Source organism: Alosa pseudoharengus, unplaced genomic scaffold (genome assembly GCF_046254945.1).
Source record: "Alosa pseudoharengus isolate Yale_2024_CS ecotype anadromous, Long Island Sound unplaced genomic scaffold, YU_APseudo_1.1 YU_APseudo_1.1_scf_12, whole genome shotgun sequence".
Taxonomy (NCBI): domain Eukaryota; kingdom Metazoa; phylum Chordata; class Actinopteri; order Clupeiformes; family Clupeidae; genus Alosa; species Alosa pseudoharengus.
The window spans coordinates 15,074,991-15,097,882 of NW_027468587.1; the positions used below are offsets into that span (position 1 = coordinate 15,074,991).

At 42.2% G+C, this 22,892-nt stretch overlaps 2 protein-coding genes across 3 annotated transcripts in view; one reads left to right on the plus strand and one right to left on the minus strand.

Annotated features, from left to right (window-relative positions):
- Nucleotides 1–3: 3 nt before the first annotated feature.
- On the plus strand, nt 4–18,356 carry pik3r4 (phosphoinositide-3-kinase, regulatory subunit 4). 2 transcript variants are annotated; one of them, XM_076280214.1, is made up of 20 exons: nt 4–95; nt 1,196–1,968; nt 2,094–2,227; nt 2,632–3,247; nt 3,493–3,627; nt 3,833–4,054; nt 5,906–6,079; nt 6,886–7,031; nt 8,287–8,490; nt 8,666–8,867; nt 10,734–10,831; nt 12,592–12,808; nt 13,452–13,617; nt 13,945–14,109; nt 15,565–15,776; nt 16,146–16,277; nt 16,527–16,627; nt 16,778–16,866; nt 17,294–17,414; nt 17,660–18,356. In XM_076280214.1, exons 2-20 carry the CDS (start codon nt 1,251–1,253, stop codon nt 17,828–17,830), a joined length of 4,023 nt encoding a protein of 1,340 aa, XP_076136329.1. In that variant the 5' UTR covers nt 4–95; nt 1,196–1,250; the 3' UTR covers nt 17,831–18,356. The 2 variants fall into 2 exon arrangements, with proteins under 2 accessions (XP_076136329.1, XP_076136328.1); XM_076280213.1 differs by lacking the exon at nt 4–95 and adding an exon at nt 314–694.
- Nucleotides 18,357–18,521: 165 nt separating this feature from the next.
- The window catches only part of LOC143119619 (collagen alpha-6(VI) chain-like), a 30,172-nt gene continuing 25,801 nt past the window's right edge, over nt 18,522–22,892 (minus strand). Inside the window, exons 34-37 of the mRNA XM_076281240.1 lie at nt 20,008–20,685; nt 19,451–19,541; nt 19,196–19,296; nt 18,522–18,840 (exon numbers count right to left, since the gene is read on the minus strand). Of these exons, the coding sequence (XP_076137355.1) occupies nt 18,743–18,840; nt 19,196–19,296; nt 19,451–19,541; nt 20,008–20,685 (968 nt within the window). The 3' untranslated portion in view covers nt 18,522–18,742. The remainder of the gene's footprint in view (nt 18,841–19,195; nt 19,297–19,450; nt 19,542–20,007; nt 20,686–22,892) is intronic.

Below are 22,892 nucleotides of genomic sequence, written 5' to 3' on the forward strand. Positions count from 1 at the left end.
ATGTCACCGTATCAACTGTTGTCGCACTTGCAGCAATGCGTTGCCACCTGGTGGAACGAACCGGAATACCCCAGAGATCAGAAAGATTCTAGCAGGTATAATTCGTTCTATTAACTAGAACTACCCTTACCATTTATTGAACACCTTGTTGTAAAATTGGGTGTCTCAGCAAAAAGTTAGGGAAGGATGCACGAATTTCTTCGTTGGACTCCTGGCCATACTGTCACAGAGCGAGACATTGTAGTGTTGTATGGTATTGCATTGCCCTTTTATGCACACTTTATTAATGAATAGTTGCAGCGTTGTTTTCGGCTTAATTGTATTGAATATTGGCAAATTATTCACTGAAAATATCCCTGACAATAAACCGGAAATCTGAATTTTGCACACGGAAGTAAACAGGAAGTGATTTTCATTTTAGCTGTAGCAATTACGCATCAGAAAGGACCGTGGAGAATCGAAGTTGTTTCATTTGGCATGCTATTTCCACTTTCGTTTATTTTGTTAGATTTTGCATAATTATGATCTTCCAGTCAAAATGTTAGCATGACAACCGCTAACGGCAGCTCATAAAAGCTCGCCGCCTGGAATAGCACAGCATAGCTACATGCTAACTAGTTAGCATAACACATTGACAGTTATTTTGCTAGACCGCTGGAGACAGTGGTGTCTAGTGCACTCTAACGAAAAGCAGGTAAACAATGACTTGCATGTTATTACATTGCGCTGAAGTATTTTTTGAATTATGAAAACTCGACCATGTTGTTATGTGGTCACCGTGTGTAACGAGTAGCCTACAGTTTGTGAGTCATTGTTCTCGTCTTGGCTTCAATGAACATGGCGTGTTTGCTAATGCCTGTCAGTTAGTTGCTTTGTTTGTGTTCTGTGAAATATCTAGTCTGTCTTGTGAAATGTCCAGTGTCATGTCATGTTTACTTAACGAATCGTTTCGTGACATTTTGTTCTTTGCTTAATCATGGGTTTCTCTTTGGGCAAACATCTTGCTGTGTCGTTGTCAGGCAAACATGTTAACGTTAGTGCTGTGAAAAATGGCTATTTCAAATGTTTTATCCAGCCATTACAAACCGACGTAATATATGTAGTCTTTATGTGGGAGTCAGAGGTCGCGGAATACTAATAGGATGTGCTAATCAATGTTATTTGATCCGAAACTGATGTATTTTCTGTTCTTTAGTGTCTCTTTATTAGGACTGCAACTGACCAGCCTGGGTTGGGACTGCTAATGCAAAATGGGGAACCAGCTCGCTGGGATTGCACCCTCTCAGATCTTGTCTGTTGACAGCTATTTCTCAGACATCCACGACTTTGAATATGACAAGAGTTTGGGCAGTACTAGATTCTTCAAAGTTGCTAGAGCAAAACACAGAGAAGGCCTGGTGGTGGTTAAGGTATTTGCCATACAGGACCCTTCCTTGCCACTTACCAGCTACAAGCAAGAGATAGAGGAGCTTAAAATCAGACTGGCCTCTTGTCAGAACTGTCTACCCTTCCAGAAAGCTACCCTGACAGAGAAGGCAGCCATACTTTTCCGCCAGTATGTCCGTGATAACCTCTACGACCGCATCAGCACACGGCCATTTCTGAACAACGTTGAGAAGAGGTGGATTGCTTTCCAGATCCTCAATGCCGTGGACCAGGCCCACAAGTCTGGCGTCCGCCATGGCGACATTAAAACTGAGAACGTCATGGTGACTAGCTGGAACTGGGTGCTGCTGACTGACTTTGCGAGCTTCAAGCCCACATACCTGCCTGAGGATAACCCAGCTGACTTCAATTACTTTTTTGATACGTCCAGGAGAAGGACATGTTACATTGCCCCAGAGAGATTTGTTGATGGAAGCATGTTTGCCACAGAGAGTGATCAAACCACTCCATTAGTGGACCTCACCAGTAACAGTCAGAGGACAAGAGGAGAGCTCAAGCAGCCCATGGATATATTCTCAGCAGGTGTGAGAATCACAGTAGATCAATAAACTAACCAAGCTCTACTGAATTGATTTGTGGAATGTCTTCAACATGTATTTCTCTAACATGGAATTGAATTAGCATTCTGAATCATATTTGTTTTTCAGGTTGTGTGATAGCAGAGCTGTTTACAGAGGGTATACCTCTGTTTGACCTCTCTCAGTTGTTAGCCTACCGCAAAGGACTTTTCCAGACAGAACAAGTTCTTATGAAAATTGAGGATCACTACATAAGAGAACTGGTAATATTCCTTATGTACAGTTTTTACATTACGTTCATGTTTAAATATTGTGTGTTCTAAAAAGCTATCAGAACTGTTTCTGCAGTACTTGTTATGTTTTGCTCTGTAATGTTAAAGGGTAACTTTAAGTAAACTAACTAATGTAAGTTTTGTACAATCCAATGACAGCGGTTTTGTGTATAGTTGGGCTGAGATTTTGAGGTTTTTCTCTAGCAATTATTGACTGTGCCTAGTGGGTAGTAAATGTGTCTAAACAATGCTGACAGCACTGTTATATGAGGTAAGTCTGTGCAGTTCTTTGTTTAAAAAAAACTTTGATGAGGAACTTTTACTGGTGATTGTGGCTTTATGACTTTGTAAACACCATCTTCTACTACTTTATTGTCATGACTAAATGATCACAGGTGGCACAGATGGTCCAGCGTGAGCCAGAGAAACGTCTTACAGCTGAAGAGTACTTGAAGCAGCAACGAGGCAAGGCCTTCCCGGATATCTTTTACACCTTCCTGCAGCCGTACATGGCCCAGTTTGCCAAGGAGACCTTCCAGTCCGCGGACGAGCGTGTGCTGGTAATCCGCAAGGACCTGGAGAACATCCTGCACAACCTCTGTGGGAGCAGTGGCAGCGGGTCAGAGAAGGCCGACAGGCAGGAGAAGGCCTCCCTAGAGCTGGGCAACACCAAAGAGCATGGCCTGGTTATCCTCGTGTCAGTCATCACCTCCTGCCTGCAGACGCTGCGCTCGTGCGACTCCAAGCTGGCCGCGTTGGAGCTGATCCTGCACCTGGCCGTGCGGCTGAGCTCGGAGATCCTGCTGGACCGCATCACACCCTACCTGCTGCACTTCTGCAATGACCCAGTGCCCCGTGTGAGGGCCGAGGCTGTGCGCACGCTGGCCAAGGTGCTGGCACTGGTCAAGGAGGTGCCGCGCAACGACGTCAATATCTACCCAGAGTACATCCTGCCTGGCATCGCACACCTGGCCCAGGACGAAGCCACTATCGTCAGGCTCGCATATGCAGGTGTGTAGAATTAGTTACACTACATGATGGACAAAGGCAGTGGAATGAATTTGTAAGTTCACTGCAATCAATCTACTGTAGACTGAAATATTAAGAGTGGCTTTAACTTTGACTTAATTGACAAAATGAAATAGGTAAATCAGGCGTTAATGTGGAGCTTTTGTTTTTCAGATCCCTTTTAAAATGTATTTAAATAGGTAGGCAATGAGTCCTACAAAATTGCTTATGTTTTCCTCATCTTCCAGAGAACATTGCTCATTTGGCTGAGACAGCATTGCGCTTCCTGGAGCTGGTGCAGGAGAATAATTTAAACGCAGAGCATGACCTGAACGGTGAGGACGTAGAGGAGACCCTGCATCCAAATGAAAACTACGACTCAGGTAATTTACGTTCCTCAGCTCTCTGGTCACAAAGTACTGAAATTGCACCAAAACGTGCCTCCGTGGACTTACTTAATGGGCTTGTTGATTGTTTAACGGGCCATAGTCAGCTGATTTACCGCCTGATGTACCAATTCGCTTCCTACTGTGCTTCTCACACATTTTGCCTTCGTGTCCCATCACAATCTCCCTACCAATCCCCCAGAGCTCCAGGCCCTGCATGAGATGGTGCAACAGAAGGTGGTCACCCTGCTGAGTGACCCCGAAAACATCGTCAAGCAGACGCTGATGGAGAATGGCATCACACGCCTCTGCGTGTTCTTCGGCCGGCAGAAGGCCAACGACGTGCTGCTCTCTCACATGATCACCTTCCTCAACGACAAGAACGATTGGCACCTGCGAGGAGCCTTCTTTGACAGCATCGTAGGTGAGTGATTTCAACGGTTGCCCTGAGGATGACAGAACTATGTACTGCACATGTTTATGCTCTTGTAATACACAAATACATTCAACTATGATTATGGTATGGCACTCAGTCCTTTCAGTTGCTATTGTTTTGCTTGTTCATGTCTTTTTTCATCTACATCCAGCTTTTATGAGAAACTAACTAGATGTGCACAGATTGTGCTGAATATTACATAAATGCACCCCACCCATATCAGCCCTTTATTACCCTTTCCTGTCCTTTTTCCTCTTGTTAACCTTCCCAACCTCTACCCTCTCTTTTGCCCTGTTTTCCTTTTTTGTAATCCTGCTCAGTTCGCCTTCTCTCTCTCTCTCTCTCTTTCTCTCTTTCATTCTCTTCTGTGTTCTCTCCATCTCTCCTCCCCGCCTCCCCGTTGTCCTGCTCTGCTTTCTCACATCCCCTGTGGGTGGGGGGGGGGGGGCGCTCTATTTTGAGAGGGACCAGCGTTTACAGGAGTATGGTATATCTCACCATGGATCCCTCGCTGCCTCGCTGTTACATTTGTTAAAGGTCTAGCCTTACACATCCTGTTCCATTTCCGTCCCCTGTTTGCACGCCCCTTTTGTTATCTGTGGTCCCCTGACTTTTGCCCTCATTGTTCTGTGAAAAGTCTTTTTCCTTCAATCTGAACAGAGTTTCTTAAAGGAACACGGCAACTTTAGCTTAGTCTACCACAGTTAGATAAGAGGATGCATACTGCAGTGCACACAGCGTATTTATCGGCTTGGAAAGTTGCTGTTTCTCATTTTACGTTGTTATGTCAGTGTGATAAACAGACACATAAAAATTGAGTCATGTAAATGAGAACATTTTTGAGTTGTTAGGAAGTCTTATTTACCGGTAGTCACTTTTAGAAGCCATAGGCTAACTGGTGTAAGTCAGCTCTAGTGAATTATGCTAAACTGGGCTAACAAGCAGGTGTCAGACTCAGACTGGGTTATAGCACACACAGAGAAGAGAAGGGAATGTATCCTCTCATCTAACTCTGGGGTAGATGGCAAATTGGCTTTGATGGTAATTTGATACCATAGATTTAGAGACCCAGTCAGACCAATAGTATGAAGAATCAGGAACAGCGTTTATTTACAATGATGCGCATGACAGCATGACTTCACCTAAAGATCCATCAGCTGCTCTAACTAGACAAGGAAATAGTTAGGGTTTAAGTATCCTTCCAGGCTGACGGGAGATGGCGTTGGTCATCCCATCTCACTTGGACTCCACTGAATCAGACTCTGATTAGTGGCAACCTGGCAATCCGGAGCAGATAGCTACTGAATGCAGAACAGTAAAACACTGCAAAGTCATAATATTCCCGTTTATTTCTAAATACAGTCACACACAGATATACACAGGGACAGTACAAATATCATAGTCATTATAGAATCATACTTTTAGTATCAAAGTGACCCACTAATGAGAAATGCAGAACATTAAACCACATATTGGAATATTGGGCATAATGCAGAACGTTAAACCACATATTGTAATATTGGACATAATGTTCTATTCCACTTTCTCTCAGCTTATTTACCCAAAAGTTGCCGTGTTCCTTTAAAAACATAATTATGGGACTCAAAGGAGCTACCTAACCTAATGCAATGCGCCCAGCCTCTCTTTCTGACTCTCAGTGCCCAGCGTGTAACATTATCAGGCACTGTGCCTCAATTCAGGCATGTCTGTGGCCGTTTAAAGATAAGAAAATAGATCATCATATATATGTACATAATGGATTTGAACGTTTTTTTGATCACTTCAAGCATAGACATTTTTCTTTTTTTCAACTGTGTAATGCCTCTCGTCCCTCCCCAGGTGTTGCAGCCTACGTGGGCTGGCAGAGTTCGTCCATCCTGAAGCCTCTCCTGCAGCAGGGCCTGAGTGATGCCGAGGAGTTTGTCATCTATAAGGCCCTCAACGCCCTCACCTGCATGTGCCAGCTGGGCCTGCTCCAGAAGCCACACATCTACGAGTTTGTCTGCGACATCGGTGAGGAAAAGGGACGAGCTCACGAGCATGAGGATTGCTGTTGGCCTTTTCAGCACTGTATGGTGTTCCCAAGTGAATGCTCCAAGCTTGACTTTGGATCGCTGTAGCAAATTGCAAATATAGCTGTAGATTGCTCTATGACGACACTGTGTAACACCGCATTCATGGAAGTTTTCTAAACTCAAAAACATACAACTTTAAACACACACACACACACACACACACACACAGAAAGCATCACATCACACAGTTCAGTAACATATGCACTAAGTTAATCCAAAGATGATAATGTACAAGGACACATAGCAATGATATGCTGTGATTTTATGTAAGGGATAATGTATAGAACGCTGGTAATTATTGTGAAAATAAGTCCCTTCAGGGTGAACCAGACCCCGACTAGCACTATTACATGGCTACTTGCCAAAACGAAATAATAAACTCTTAGCCTACACAGCCTAGCCTATTTGTTACCGTTCATCGTGGCATTTGCTGAGAAACAAATAGTTTGCAACAACAAACGCTGAACTTGAATCAAACATTCTTTAGAACACAGCTGATCAACTGTCTGCTTTCACTTTTGAATGAAGTTCCAGTCCTTGCGTAGTGATATGATATGAAATACCTGAATTAGAAGCACAAACTCCGTTGCCATTGACGGCGGTCATTTTTTTTTTTTTTTAAGTGGTCCTTTCCTCCTTGAATCCCATTCAAGTCAATGGAGCTTGCCTTGTGAAGAGCCGTGTAATAAGTATGTGTTAGTGTAACATTTTGTTCTGAGCTAGACCTTTGCTTTCCTCTGCCAGCACCTTTCCTGTGCCATCCCAACCTATGGATCCGTTATGGGGCTGTGGGCTTCATCACAGTGGTGGCTCAGCACCTGAACATAGCTGATGTCTACTGCAAGCTGATGCCCCATCTCACACCTTTCATCACCCAGCCCATCATACAGGTAGCAGCACTTCCACCTCCTCTTGAGATCAGATCGTGCAGCCATATTGTACAAATTGTTATTGTGATAGCAGGGTTCCGACAGGTCATGGAATTCCTGGAATATCATGACATTTTGGAAAGTTTGTTCCAGACATGGAAAGTCAGCTAATTTTATTTTATTTCATTTTTGGGGCAAAGTCATGAGATATCAGGGAATTTTGTTGTAGCAGTTTAAAATGTACTTGCCAAAATACATTAATCCAAATATATTTCATATTATCTGGTTATTATCTTTACTGCTTGCGTGAGTAGCCCAACTTTTATTCAATGCCCATTTATCCATCCTCGTTCTAAAAAAGTAAAAGATTCTTCAACGCTGCACGGCTGCTCTGAAATCAGAACCCCTCACATACATTCCAAATAGTATACAAGAAACCTCAAAGTGTTACCTTTCATTTGAGACCAGGATTATGCTTCTACACCAAGAGGTTGTCACAGTAAGCCTTTTATTGTCAGTATGCATTTTGGGTAACCAAAAGTCCTATGGGGAGTTTCCATAGGGCATTTTACAAAACGCATGAGCATACCGTGGCAAATAATGGTCTAAAGTATTCATATTTCATTCTGTATTGATTTACTTTGACATACAGATTCACAAGACCTGGTTGTGGGCATCAGATGTATTTCCAAGACAAAATAAATGACCAAGAGAGCAGAATGTGTTCATTTCCCAAAACCACCTAAAAAAAAAACTTCTTCCCTTTGCCACTCTCTGACAGTTCATCACACAGTCAATCTATTGGTACCAAAATTATCTACTAGGCCTCTGCTTTCAAAAGAGGTCAAGCACTTGAATATAAATCAAAGTATGTGGAAACTTGTTAGTAGGCGGCAAAAACTCAAAATGGGGGGGGGGGGGGTGTGTAAGTGTAAAGATAGACGACAGGGCCTTAAACATCACCGGTTGCATCGTTTTTGTTGTCGTCTAAACAAGGCCTTGAGTGGGAACCCTGTCATAGACATATGGGTTGTCAAGGTCCGTGGATAAAAGGGTTAACTTTAATTTGGATTAAAGTGTCTCCTAAGCAAGCATAAGCATAAATATAAATTAAAGTGGCTCCTAAGCAAGCATAAACCTAAACATAAATTAAAGTGGCTCCTAAGTAAGCATAAACATGAACACTACTGATAAACACAGTGCTAATGATTCACAGTGCAGAACAGTCTATGTAATGTGTTTATTCTCTGGTGTGGTCCACATGGTACCGTGTCAGATCGACAAGGAGATCGTGCTCCTGAGCGTGCTGAAGGAGCCGGTGAGTCGCTCCATCTTCGACTATGCGCTGCGCTCCAAAGACATCGGCAGCCTCTTCCGCCACCTGCTGCTGCGGCAGAAGAAGCGCAACGGCATGATCCCCGAGTGCCCCATCCCTGAAGACCCTGCTATCGCCCAGCTGCTGAAAAAGCTTCTGTCACAGGTTTGGAGATTTTTTCTTTTTTCTTCTTTTCTTTAATACAGAGTGATGGAGTGTGTTGTTTGTTTGGAGAAATTTCTTAGGCGTATGTAAGAGACCACAGATTTCTACACAAGAATATGTAGCCTATTGTTTATGGGTTTACTCACCATCATGATTACTGTTTTTGTTTTTGTAGGGAATGACTGAGGCTGAAGAAGACAAGCTCCTCGCTCTTAAAGACTTCATGCTAAAGTCGAACAAAGCCAAGGCCAATATTGTGGACCAGAGTCACCTGAGTGACAGCACCCAGAGCGGCATTATTGACCTGGGAACGCTGGGCATCACGGGCCGCCAGGTGGACCTTGTGAAACCCAAACTAGATTCAGAAGACAAGAGAGGTGTGTATGGTGCCAATGATTCCTCATCTGTTTGCTCCTATGACATATAGTGAAATAAACATGCATTTGAATTGATGATTGTTTATTTAAAATACAAGAGTACTGTTTTAAAATAACTTGCCAAGGTTCATTTGGAAAATGACACTAAGAAAACATATCTCTGTTCTATTTAAAGCAGACCTTTGCGTTTAAGTTGTGTACTTATTGAAGAAGTAGGAGAGAGTGGAAGAGAGTGCAGGTGGTTCTGTTAAAGCAGGGATTCCCAAACTGTGGTACGCGTACCCCCGGTGGTACGCAAGCTGCTTCTAGGGGGTACGCGAGATGAAAAGGGCTATGGCGAACAGGTGTAAAATGAAAATGTTAAATCTTTTGTAATTAATTCATGAATAAATACATAATTTCGAATCAGGTCATAATGATATGGAAACATGAAATTAAAGGATATAATTTATAAACTCTGTATGGGCAAGAAAGGTAACATTGAGCTAGGCTTTACATTTAACAAACTGAAGGTAGCCTAAGTTTAGCCTTTCTAGGCTGTATAGCCTAATGTTATCCAAACGAATACATCCTTGTCAGGCGTTGTTGTAGGCCTATTATAAGATATTGTATGTGGATGTAGTTAGGCTACTATGCAGGCTACTTTTCATAACTTTTTAACTGACCAAATGCACGCACCTAAAACCGGTTAACGGACAACTATTGTCAACGCGGGGGGGGTTATAGAATGCGTTACGTTTTTATGTGTTTATATGTCTATATGTCGGATGGTGGGGGTACGCGAGCCGAGTCGGAATGTAGGCGGTGGTACGCGGGGGGAAAGTTTGGGAACCGCTGTGTTAAAGGATATTGTATGTATTTGTTTGTTGGTGTTGAGTCAAGCCATTTCATTTCCTAATTTACAGCGGATCTCATCAATCCTTCCTCTGGTATATCAATGTGATTTAGTTCCTTAATAGCATGGTGTTCATTTGTTGTTATTGGTTTTCGGTTGAAGCAAGCAATATGAGCCAATTTTATATTATCAAGCCAAATCTCATTCTAACATCTCAAATGATTCAGTTTGTGCCATTTAACAATATTTCACTAGCCCTTGGAGAGTGGAAGCTATATCCTGTTAATTGCATGAGGTTTATTACTAGATACTAAAAGATTATGTATCTCTTGGAGTAGCAATGGGAAATATGTTCAGAACACTATCATTTCCTGCAGTGTAAATGGCTGCTAACAGCACCCTTTTGTTGCAGTTGGTATGTTACAGTCGCATGGAAGTGTCCTGCTGGAATGTTGGACTGCTGCTGGTGACTGGACTAATACAATAACCCACTTAATGGTTAACACGTGTCTCTGTAGAACTAGATGCATTTCCCTGTAGTTTGGCTTCCCACCCTGATGTGGCATAAAGTGCACTAGTTAAAATAGCTTAAAGTTAAGTTAAATAAATAAGTTGAAATAAAAATATGGCCAATTTGTGACATAAAACAATAGTACCTTACTAGACACTCTGAGGTGCATTTTTATGTCATATGCTCCTGTACTGCTTTTGTAGTGGGTGCCACAGAACAAAGCAGACGTTTAAAACCACAAAAAAGCAACAAATCAAGTTCAGAATGGGTTCTGTGGTATAGATCAGCTTTCACTTTGTCCTTTACACACTACTGTGCTGTTTTGAGCATAGAACATGTAATGTGTTACCAGGTGTCTGCATTGAAAAGTCATGAAATTGTTATTTTAATTCTGTAGCATTTTGTCTACATGATGATAATGGAAGATAAATATAGAATGATGTTTTAGCAAAACAAAAAGACCACAGTCATCAAAATAAAATGACTAATAACAGTTACTATTCTTGTGTTATTCCACAAGCCCGGAAACACACAAAGCAGGACTCCAATGTGAATGAGGAGTGGAAGAGCATGTTTGGATCCTTGGAACCTCCGACCTCAGCTCCTGCACCACCCACGGTATGTTTGGGTTTTATTCCAGCTAGACATCAGACAGCTGGCTCAGTGGACCCATCAGGACCTGGTGCTTAGGCGCTGTTGGCTGTACAATAGCATTGCTTCTTAGCCCTGATTGATGTATGTAAGGGATAACGACCACCAGGGTGTCCTATTATACAGAATGAATGGATGAGGGGGAGGCAAAGAACTGCACGTCAGGGAGTTTCCTCAGCCCGAGTCCATTAATTCCGTACAACAGGACACCTCGAAGGGCGTAATCCCGCTTATCACCCGGTTGCCATTATAGGCAATAGTCATGCTTTTACAGCATGTAAAGGACACTAGCAGTTTCGTTTAAAAAAAAGATAACTTTGTTGTACAACTTTGTTTGGCCCTAACAGCGATAGGATGGACAGTTAGCTTGTTTACAGTTGATAACATTGTTGCGAAGCTTGCTTCCTGGCTCAACTGTTGTCCTACTATGGTTGTTATAGTTACCATTCATAAGCATTGATATGGAATGGTCATCTAACTTTTTTTTTTTGCCAGATCTACTTGATAGGTGTCTCATTATTCAAAATTAATAGCCACCCCACCTGCCAATCAGAAAAGAGTATTTCTTCTCTCCGGGTGATAACCCATCATAATCAACTGATATTCTTTGACATACGATTCTCTTTTCTCTTCTCCTTTTCTTCACCTCCATTTAGTCTCCATATTGTTCTCCTTATCCTCTGTCCCCAAGGGTTAGCTGCTCAAGTTTGTTTGTTTAGCAGTTGCCACAATGTTTATTTCTTAAACATGGTTGGCATATTTTGATGATGTAAAAATAAATTTGTATTGATTGTTTATTTAAAATACAAGGATACTTGAAGAACTTGTGAAAAGTCATTTAATAAAATGAACTTGTTTGTTGTTTGATGTTGAGCCAGATGAGCCATCAATCCAATCCTCGGGTATATCAATGTGGTGATTTAGTTTATTAAAAGCAGCTGTTGCTGTTGTGTTTGAAACAAGTAGTATGAGCAAATTTCAAGACACCGCAATCATCAAAGCCATTTCCATTCTGTTCTCAAAGGATTATGTTTGTGCCTTTTAATGATCATGCATGGGGTTATTGCACTAATTAATCTCGTGCTGTGCTTGCATCCAAAGAGAGGTTGACCATGTGCAGCTGTGTTTGAAATTGTTTGGGATGTCAGATGGCCAGGGCCCACCCAAGCTAACATGATCTCACAAACACTGCATGAACGTGCACTCGTGCAGCACAGTTGACACACTTGAACTGGCCACTCCTCGGATTGGGTGCTAGGAGGCTAGAAGCCATGGGTGTTAACATCTGTTGCTAGCAGCAGCTTTGGGGGGCAGCCGTGGCCTACTGGTTAGCACTTCGGACCTGTAACTGGAGGGTTGCCGGTTCGAACCCCGACCAGTAGGCACGGCTGAAGTGCCCTTGAGCAAGGCACCTAACCCCTCACTGCTCCCCGAGCGCCACTGTTGATGCAGGCAGCTCACTGCGCCGGGATTAGTGTGTGCTTCACCTCACTGTGTGTACACTGTGTGCTGTGTGTGTTTCACTAATTCACGGATTGGGATAAATGCAAAGACCAAATTTCCCTCACGGGATCAAAAGAGTGTATATATACTTATACTTAGCACGTCTCTTTCGGCAGTTCCAGCAGGGTGGTTACGTATTCACTGTACAGCTGCTGTTCCGGCTGACTACTGTTACACTACTGCTCTGAATGATTCCACTAACGTTGTTGTAATCTGTGTTAAAGCTGACCGAGGGCAGCCAGCCCAGAAAGTCCACAGCGCCACCTTCTGTCCAGGTGGCCCAGTCTGTGGGCGGCACGTCCACGTACCAGCGGCGGCTGACCACGTGCAAGGCGGAGCTGCAGCAGTTGGTGCAGCAGAAGAGGGAGCAGTGCACGGCCGAGCGCATGGCCAAACAGATGATGGAGAGCGCCGAGTGGGAGAGCAGGCCGCCGCCGCCAGGTAAACCCAACTCTCACTCCACCTGTACACACCTCAAATCGTTTCATGTTTGACCGTTATCATTTAGTACCCCTTCAACCAGGGGCGTCACTAGACCCCTTTTACTGGGGCACGTACCCCAACTGCTGTGCCCAAGTAAATAAACTAAGGTTTTTAACTAGCCTCTTTGACAGCAGATTATTATTATCATTAGACTGGACTGTGCCCCAGTAGAGTTCTGGGTCTAGTGACACCACTGCCTTCAACCCTGATTGCTTAGACAGATGACCAATACACATAGTATCCATCAAGACAATCATTACTACAGGGCTTAAAGATCACAGAAACTGCATCCGAATTCAGGAGTGGGACAGGCCATTTAAGATTTCAGAATAGATCATTATATATTATATACCCTTTTATTACTTGCCCAAATTCTCTTGACTAATAAACTGCATGAGAGCTGCTGATTAATGCATCACCTACACCTTGACTATCGCCTTGAGAAACCTTTTGATGACCATCACCAGGAAACATCTGGTCAAGCACATATAGCCTGGCTGGCCTCCTTTCAAAACAATCATCATCACTGAGGCACTAACGTGCCCAATGCTCACAATGAAATATAGGCTGTTTGTGCTGATTTGGTTTGTTGTTGTCTCAGGGTGGCACCCCAAAGGCTTGCTGGTGGCTCACCTACATGAGCACAAGTCCGCTGTGAACCGCATCCGTGTCTCCGACGAGCACTCCATCTTTGCCACCTGCTCCAATGACGGCACTGTCAAGATCTGGGACAGCCAGAAGATGGAGGGCAAGACCACTACAACCAGGTACAGCAAGAAACGTTGGGCTGGACTGAACAGTCATGACTTGGCATCAGTCAACATTAAGAGTAGATGTGTTTTAAAACCACAGGACAGTGTTTTATGCAAATTTAAAAAGAAATTTTGCAAATTAATGTTTAACCTTAGTAAATAGTCTGGAAATTGCAGTATTCAGAATTCAGTGAATATTCACACTGACTTTGTTGTCTGTTACAGGATATGAAATATGAGGCACTATATTAATTGCACTGTACTGTGCTGCACCCTGCATAATGAACAGCATTGCTTTCATGAGGAGAGTAACAGTGACTGTGCAAATGGTTTGGATTTCAGGTCTGTGCTGACCTACTCCCGCATTGGGGGACACGTGAAAACCCTGACGTTCTGTCAGGGCTCGCATTACCTGGCTGTCGCCTCAGACAATGGATCTATTCAGCTGCTGGCCATTGAGGCCAACAAACCCCCCAAATCGCCAAAGGTGCAACCTTTTCAGACCAGGTGGGTGCTTTTGATGAGGCATTTTCAGGGTTCCCACGTGTCATGGAATTTCTGGAATATCATGGAATTTTGGACAGTCTATTCCAGACATGGAAAGTCAGAGAATTTAATCATTTTTGGGGAAAAGTCATAGAATATCAGGACATTTTGTTGTAGCAGTTTAAAATGTACTTGCCAAAATACATTAATCCAAATATATTTCATCAAATATTTCATAAAATGTACTTGCCAAAATACATTAATACAACAATTATTTCCATGCAGACTTGGTGTATATCTGATTATTAGCTTTACTGCTAATAACCACAGCTTGAGTAGCCCATATATTCATCTCCCGCTCTAAAAAGATTCTTGAACGCTACGCGGCTACTCAGAAATCATTGGTCAGTATTTTGTACCATTCATTATATAGTCAAATCCCTTTCCTTGACTTTCCCTGACAAAAGGAAAGGTCATGGGATTTTATTATTTCGACTTAGTGGGAACCCTGCATTTTTGATTTGGACGCTATGTTCTACTGCTCATCTGTAAATGGGTAGCATGTAAATTTTGTCTTGCACCAGACTGTTTGATATGCTCTTTTTTTGTTAACACTTTTTGGAAGTAGACAAATACAGCTGCACCCAGCTGTTGTGTGTGTCATCCATTCTCAGACTAAACACGCATAAACATTACATGTGTCTTTCTTTAACTTAGGGAGGGCAAGTTTATTTGTATAGCACATTTCATACACAGGGAAAATTGAATGTGCTTTACATAAACAAAAGTAAAGAGTACATAAAAGCTTAAAAGAGCAGTAGTTTAAAAAATGTTAAGTAAAGCACATAAAATAGAATAGTTAAGACATAAAAGACAACATAGGTAAAAGACAGAGTGCAACACAACAAACTACTGGAACTCAGCCAACAGCTTAACCTTTGTCATGATGCCTCCAGTTAGCCTGTTGTATTAAATTTAGCTATAGACCAGCTAACCCAAACAAAGCCTGAAAATCCTTGACCATCAGACAGTCTCTCAACAAGTTGTTATTATTACTGTGACATAACCTCTGTCCGCATTTAATTATCAGCACACTTCCCACATCAGCACATCTGAGACTTACGTTTGGCATTTCAGTGTTGAGCTCACGGTTGACCATATGTAAAACTCTGTTTTGAAAGCCAAGGCCTGTATTCCCTATTTACAAAACAGTTTATCTTACCAACAACAGTAAATAGCTAGAGGCTTTTCCTTTTTAGTCTGTTGATGGTGAGCAGGCTTATGCTAAATGGCCTATCACCAGTAATGATAAAAAATAAAGAAATAAAGATGATGGGCTACAAATGAAATGATAAAAAGAATATGCTACCCATAGACAGAGTATCTTGGCAAAATTGAAAATATGTACATGACCGGTGTACTCGTCACTCTCTTGTCAACTGTTCTGTATTAAGCTGTGTTTGTGAACCTCTCCAGGTTTCTAGACCAAAAGGATGATGGTTGTGTGGTGGACGTCCACCATTTTAACTCGGGGGCTCAGTCGGTGCTGGCGTACGCCACCGTGAACGGATCCCTGGTGGGCTGGGACCTGCGCAGCAACAGCAATGCCTGGACGCTCCGCCATGACCTCCGTCTGGGCCTCATCACCTCCTTTGCTGTGGACATGCACCAGTGCTGGCTGAGTGTGGGTGAGCGTCAGCTCTTGAGCGCATTGTGGAGCTTTATTTACAGGGGGGCTTTCTTGCGTCCAGTAGTATTCATTCAATCTGACCTTACAAAGCTCAAAACAAAACCTTAGCTTCAGGTATCTATGTGTATATATGTCTTTGAGTAGTTTGCTGATGCTTTATGAATGATTAGTTAACATTAGAAATTAGTGGTCAATCACCTTAGTTCTACTTTTAATTGAATCTGTATTGTCATGGCCTATATATATGTATATACATACATACATATGTACGTATGTATGTACGTGCGTACATACAAACGACATACATACATATGACGATGCTTAATTTAAAAGATCCTCTTGTTCCACTTTCCTCTTCCACTCCCAGGCACAAGTAACGGCACCATGGCTTGCTGGGACATGAGGTTCCAGCTGCCCATATCTAACCACTCCCACCCGGCACGAGCACGAATCAGACGGCTGCTCATGCACCCTCTCTACCAGTCCTCTGTCATAGCAGGTATGTCCATCTGCCTCTCGTGTCTAACTGTTAAGCTGGAAAGCAAAGCAGTGATGTGTAGCACTCACGTTGCTCTGCTGTTTTGAGCAAGAAATATGAGACAATAGAAGGGCTATTTTAAAGGATTCAGTCTGGACAGAGAGCATCCATTGCTACACAACAGTCACTCACTTGGATGCAGTTAGGATGCCATGTCAGCCTTTGCTCCTAGTCACTGTTGACTCCCTTTGACACTTTTTTTTTTTTTAGCCGTCCAAGGGAACAACGAGGTGTCCATGTGGGACATGGAGACAGGAGACAGGAAGTTCACTCTCTGGGCTAGCTCAGCTCCCCCGCTCTCTGAGATGCAGGTACTGTGTCCCTCTTCCCCTTCCGTTGAGCCTGGGAAAAGTGGCTGCCTGTCATTGGCCATCTAACAGAATACTCTTTATAACAGTCACTGCACTCTTTCTGGTGTCCCTCTCTGTCTCCTAATGTCCATTTTTTTTTGTCTTGTGCAGCCATCTCCTCACAGTGTTCATGGGATCTACTGCAGTCCCGCGGATGGAAACCCACTGCTGCTGACTGCTGGCTCAGACATGAGAATCCGGTTTGTGTCGATTACATCACATCTCAGTTCCACAATGTTCTCAAAACTATGAGCTCAGTGTTTTGTGTAGAAGCTTTTAGCATGTCAGGCATATTTTCAACAGTGAGATTTTATGGATATCCATTGGTAATTATCGGTGTCAGAAGAGCTTACCCATATCTTCAAACTAGGTCTTGTACCACGTAAAAAAAAGTCTTGTTTGTACAGTCTCATTCCTTACTTACTATATAACTGTACACATTGTCTTAATCTATAGCACTTCTCCTATGATGCTACCACTGTAATACAATTGAATGTCTTGCAGAATATCATGCTTTTGTTACAGTTGCACTCAACAGAAAGTGTAGTTGCAGACACCTCTATAATGATTATTTCTTTATATGAATCATTTGTTCTGTCTCATGATGGGATGTGTTGCGGTTGGCAGGTTCTGGGACTTGGCCTACCCAGAGAGGTCCTACATCGTTGCAGGAGGGGCTCATGACTCGCTTCACTGCCCTTCAGTGTTCTACAATCGCAAGATCATTGAGGGCACAGAAGTGGTTCAGGTGTGTGAGCCAAGCTAGGCTTTTTCTGACTCTTGTTTATTTGAGAACAGTTGGTTACTCATGGGCCTTCTTTGATTGTTTAACACTCTGTAAAGCTCATGTGCAATGTTTTGCTGCTCTATAAGTGATATTAAATTGAATTGAATTGAGTTGGTGACATAAAATGGGAAAATAGACCTCTCTCTCTTAATGTATACCCCTCTCTCACTCATTCGCTCTCTCTCTCCCTCACATACACACTATAGGAAATCCACAGTAAGCAGAAAAGCGGGTCGACTGAGGACGCCCCTCGCCGAGGCCCCGAATCGCTTCCCGTCGGTCATCATGACATCATCACTGACATCGCCACCTTCCAGACCACTCAGGGCTTCATAGTCACCTCCTCCAGAGATGGAATTGTCAAAGTCTGGAAATAAGAGTCTCCAGCTCGCTCTGTCACCTCAGTTAGTGCTGTAGAGGCTACTGTACCTGTACATAATGTGTGTAAAGTGAATTAATATAATGTAAGCTCCTAGGATCCATTTAAAAAAAAAAAAAAAAAAACGTTTTGCCAAAAAGTGCAAATGTTTGCAACGTGAGCAATTTCACAACAATCATGAATTATTAGTGTTACAAAATGGAAAAAAAAAATGTCCGCACATATTTAAAATAATCAGTGTAAATTGTGAATGTTAATGTGTGGCTATGGAGTTAGATGTCACTGAATATGCAAAACTGCCCTTTTATTTTGGAGAATGTTCTTGCGCAGATTTGCTTATTTTGGTTAACTGCTTGTGACGAAATAATAGTGAATGTGGCGTTAATTAGATTCATGCTAACCCTTGAATTGGCCACTTCAGACCGCACCATCTGAAACCGTAACCTCAATATTCTGTAAATATGATTTTCCAAGCACCTACATCGGTCATCATGTCAATGGTAAATAAACACCCTGTGATGGCACCATGTGGCTTAATATGGCATCAGTTTGCTTGTTACAGCCTTATGAGGGCACCTCTTGGCATTCTGCAACAGGTTAATGAAACAATTCTGTCAGTCTTTTGAACATTCTATGTATTTATTTTCCATGAAAAGTAAGTGCATTGACAATAATGTTTTATCCTAACATTCCACAGCAGGTAAATGAAACACTTCAATCTTTTGTCCTTCATATGTCATTTTATCCCATATATATATTTACCATAATGTGTATTAGCAACATTTTCTTTTCAATATTTAAGTTATCTAAAAAATATGCCACTTTCTAAATGCATCTTGATGATTCCAGGAAAATGATTCTTGTTAATTTAACCGATTCCGCTCATGTTAAGACTCATGGCAGCTTGTTTTCACACATTGGGCCTTCCGTTCTTCTTGTATATACGTTTTCTCCTGTATATACCGGGAGCGTGTGAGTGAGTTCCATCAGATGTTCTCGTCCTTCCTGCTAAGCAAAATAATGAAAGAAAAACTGATTGATAAAAGAAACTGGCAAGGCTATTTAATCACATTAAAAATAACTACAAATCATAACATACTATAACATACACATAACATACATTATGTGAAAGAAACTGAATGTTACCATTTTTTAAACATATTTACATTTATTTTGAAGAACGTCATCTTTGCTCAAGACTGCTGTCCAGGTACAGTTTATAGGAACAAAATACAGTCTTGAATGTGGGTTGGAAATCCTTTATATGATTGGTGGTGCTAGAAGGTTGTTGGCACAGGTTCTAATCTTTACACTAGATCTGAACAGTGGCTGAGAAATGTACCTTTAGCCTCCAAATACATACCTGGCCTGATCACAACACGATTCTCTACGGGAGGAACGTATTTTGGAGTCCTTTGGTCATTGAGGCGGTCCTCTGCTTCCAGGTATACAGGAAAAGGAACACTAGCAACAGAAAGAAATTGCTTTCATGTTCGATATAAATTTGGCCTACCCATTCTCATGATAATTGAAGTTCAAAAAGATCTTTCATTCACTTCTTAATTAATGCATAAATGAAATGAAATATATATACATCCTACTCCCACTCCCGTTTTACCTCTCAATGTTAGGTCCAACTGCTGCCTGTGGGCCAAGAGTACCTGGTCGTCCGACACACATCCCCGGTACATGATAATCATTTAATCCTCCTGCAGGAAGAGCGACAAGGTTCATTTGTGGTCTTGCAGCAGGAGCACATGTGGCATTGGCAGAGTACTATGTCTAAGATGGATTAATGATAGTGAAGCCTATAAAAGATTAAAAGAAAAAAAATGATTCTGGAATTTGTTAGTCAGACTAAACATCAACGGACTTAATGTCCTTATGTGGAGTTAGTGGCTTCTCTCTGCCTCTATTATACATGCTAATTACCACATAAGGGCTGATGTATTGATATTTGACAATTTTTTTTTGTTGGAGGGTAAGCAATAATAGCAACCTGAGATAGACTGGCATTTATTCAACCAATAACTCGAGGCCAGTCATTATGTCAGAAACAGCTATCGGAAGTTTACAGTTTTTCATTCTCTGCAAGAACAATTATTTTTAGAATTTACTTGAAATGCAGCACTGGTTGCTGTTACAAAAAAGTGAGGTGTAGCCTATGCTCCTTACTTTTCAGAGTACCCAAGAAAGCCTGCAGGAAGCGGCGTGCGTACTCCCTCTGTCCTGGCTCCCCCTCCCCCAAGTGGAGGATATGCTGATCCAGCGGGGAACTGGCCAGCTCCTTCACTTGGGCGTTGAATTTGCGTCCGGTCGTCACAGCGAACACCCCCACTCCTTGACACTTGGCCATCCTTGAGACCTGGTCGAGCTTGGCTCTGTCCCACCCGCTGGTCTCCTCACCCACCACAGCCAGCACCATCTTGTGCTTGCGTGGGCTCGGGGCCGCGGTGCTTTTGTCGATGACCCACTCCACGGAGTGTCCCAGACCCGCCTTGCCACCAACCTGGTGTACGTCCTCCAAGAGGTGTCTCCTCATGTCCTCGGTGTTCGAGTAGGTTGTATAGTCAAACTCCCTCTGCACTGGGTTGTCTGTTCCCAACCGTCCATCTGGGTGATAAGTGGGGGATGTCTGATACAGAGCCACTCTGGCCTGTTTGTCTGACCTCTCTGGCTGCTCACTCACTTTTATCTGCTCCAGGACCGAAGCCAACAGCTCTTTCACTGCCACATACTCATCTGCTTTCATTGTCCGAGATCCATCCACCAGCAACGTCAGATCAAGATCCAAGTCTACATTCAGTTTTAGCAGGTCGATGTCACTGCATTCTGGATCAGGTTGGCAAAAATCTGGAGATACAAACACAATGTATCTTCATCAAACAGCAAGGCAATTTGCTTCAATCTACCTTAGTCATAGCTCTTCTAGAGAAAATGATTATTTGAGATCATATGAATAACAAGAGTGCTGCTCCCAGCTCTATAGTGTATTTGTGATCTAAACTACATTGGTAGTTTGAAATAAGTTCTGAATGAAACCTTTTTTTACATTTGGCATAAGCATTTCATTAAATGTTCAAGAAATGCACCTTTTTTTGTGAACAGAAATAACATGGGCACGGTGGGTCATGCAGTGTCAGAGTGAGATCAAGACCTTTAATTACATAATGGCAGTTTAATCTGATGCTTTTATCCAAAGCAACTTACAAAAAAAGTCAATTTTTACAAGGGCAAGTCTCCCTCTCATGAACATGCCCCCAGATATAGTACTGTAGCTGCTCTAGCTGTTGGCTGCAGCAACTCAAGCTAGATAGAACCTATTGTTTTTGTTAGTTTCCATACTGACTGTACTCTGTGACCTCGAGAAAGAGAGATCTATGTGAAAAATCGCAGGAATTCTCCTTTAACCCAAGTTGCTCTGGGGAGACTTGCCCTTGTAAAATGTCATTCTATGAAACAGGCATCATTTGCGTCCACAACAGTTGATGAGATGCATAAGGCACAAACTAGAGCCAAAGTGCCCTTGAGCAAGGCACCCAACCCCTCACTGCTCCCTGAGCATTGCTGTAGCAAGGCAGCTAACTGCTCAGGGTTAGTGTGTGCTTCACCTCTGTGTGTGTTTACTGTGAGCTCTGTGTGTTCACTAATTCACGGATGGGATAAATGCAGAGACCAAATTCCTTGTATACACAAGTAAACTTGGCCTAAAAACCTGATTTACATTTACAAAGTGTGCTTCTAAAGCCTAACGCTAATAATTCAAGGGTTCTTGTTAACATGATTTACAAGAAAATACTATTATCAAAGAGTATCACACTATTTTTAACCATTTTTCACAAGTGCATGGCCCTTTTCAGGTGTCCGGGTTGACCGACATGACATTTACATCTGTTGGATTCCCTGGTTGCGTTGTGTTTTAGTTCTAATGCCTGTATTGAAGATGGTCAATAAAGCTTGACGGCGGGATCAGGATCGGTGATTGAATGATGATTTATTGTAGATGGTAAAACAATGAATCACAGAACACAGGCTAAGTCTCGAACAGTAGCCTAAAATTGCACAGTCTAACAGTCATAGTTGTTATTCATTATCTTGAATTTCCCCTTGGGAATCAATAAAGTATCTATCTATCTATCTAACTATCTATCTATTAGAAGCGGGCTATTTGAGCTTCCCGACAGAAGATGCTCCTCGAGTCGCTTCCTCAATCCATCTCAGAGTCAAAACCTAAGGCAAAGCCTGTTATACTAAAACATACGAACGTAAATCATGCCAACGTGGCAGGTGCCAACCAGTGTACAAAACCGGCTCTGACCAGAATTCTGACATTCTTTTACAATGTTTATTTGTTGTTTTTTCATTACTATGAGGGTGTCCGTCAAGCTTAAACTTACCACCCCATCACGCAAATTAGACAGGAATAACTGTTTTTTTATTATAGTTGTAACACTATCATTGTTCAGCAAATGACATTTCTAATTGAAGGCATGTATGTTAAGTCAAAAACTTGACTGTTACTGGATAACTAGTAAGTAAGTAAGTAAGTACGTAATTTTAATTTGTATAGCACATTACTTCCAAAGTGCTTCACAGTTAAAAGAAAAGACAGAGTTTAAAAGATGATTCTAGCACCAACTACAACTGACACCTCCAGATGCATAAATTATTGTATAAACACAGATATTTGTGCATTTGACAATTGAAACAAACAGCTGTTTCAATCGTCCCGACATAGACATATGCCCTTATAGCCGGTTTTGCTTTTCATGTGAACAAGCATGCAATATGAAAGTCTGGGATTGTGGAGAACACTAAATGGTCTACTAAATAAGCAGGAAGTGAACCTTTAAATTAAAAATGAATAATATTAATAATCGAAAAAATGTAACCGCTGATGAAGTTTACTTTCAGCCATCAAAACTCGCCTTTTATCGCCTGTAACTCCATGATAAAAGGACATAACAGGAAGATATTTGGCTGATAGAAGGAGGTTAAAAGGCTCTATGTTTTGACAAAGGATGTCTGTCTATCATCATTGCACTCAAAGAAAACTGGAA

Excerpts from the sequence above, each read along its gene's own strand:
- pik3r4 (XM_076280214.1), top strand. The coding sequence starts at position 1,251 with ATGGGGAACCAGCTCGCTGGGATTGCACCCTCTCAGATCTTGTCTGTT. Across the intron at positions 13,618-13,944 it reads GGCAAGACCACTACAACCAG|GTCTGTGCTGACCTACTCCC; the intron begins GTACAGCAAGAA and ends TTTGGATTTCAG. Across the intron at positions 17,415-17,659 it reads AGGGCACAGAAGTGGTTCAG|GAAATCCACAGTAAGCAGAA; the intron begins GTGTGTGAGCCA and ends TACACACTATAG.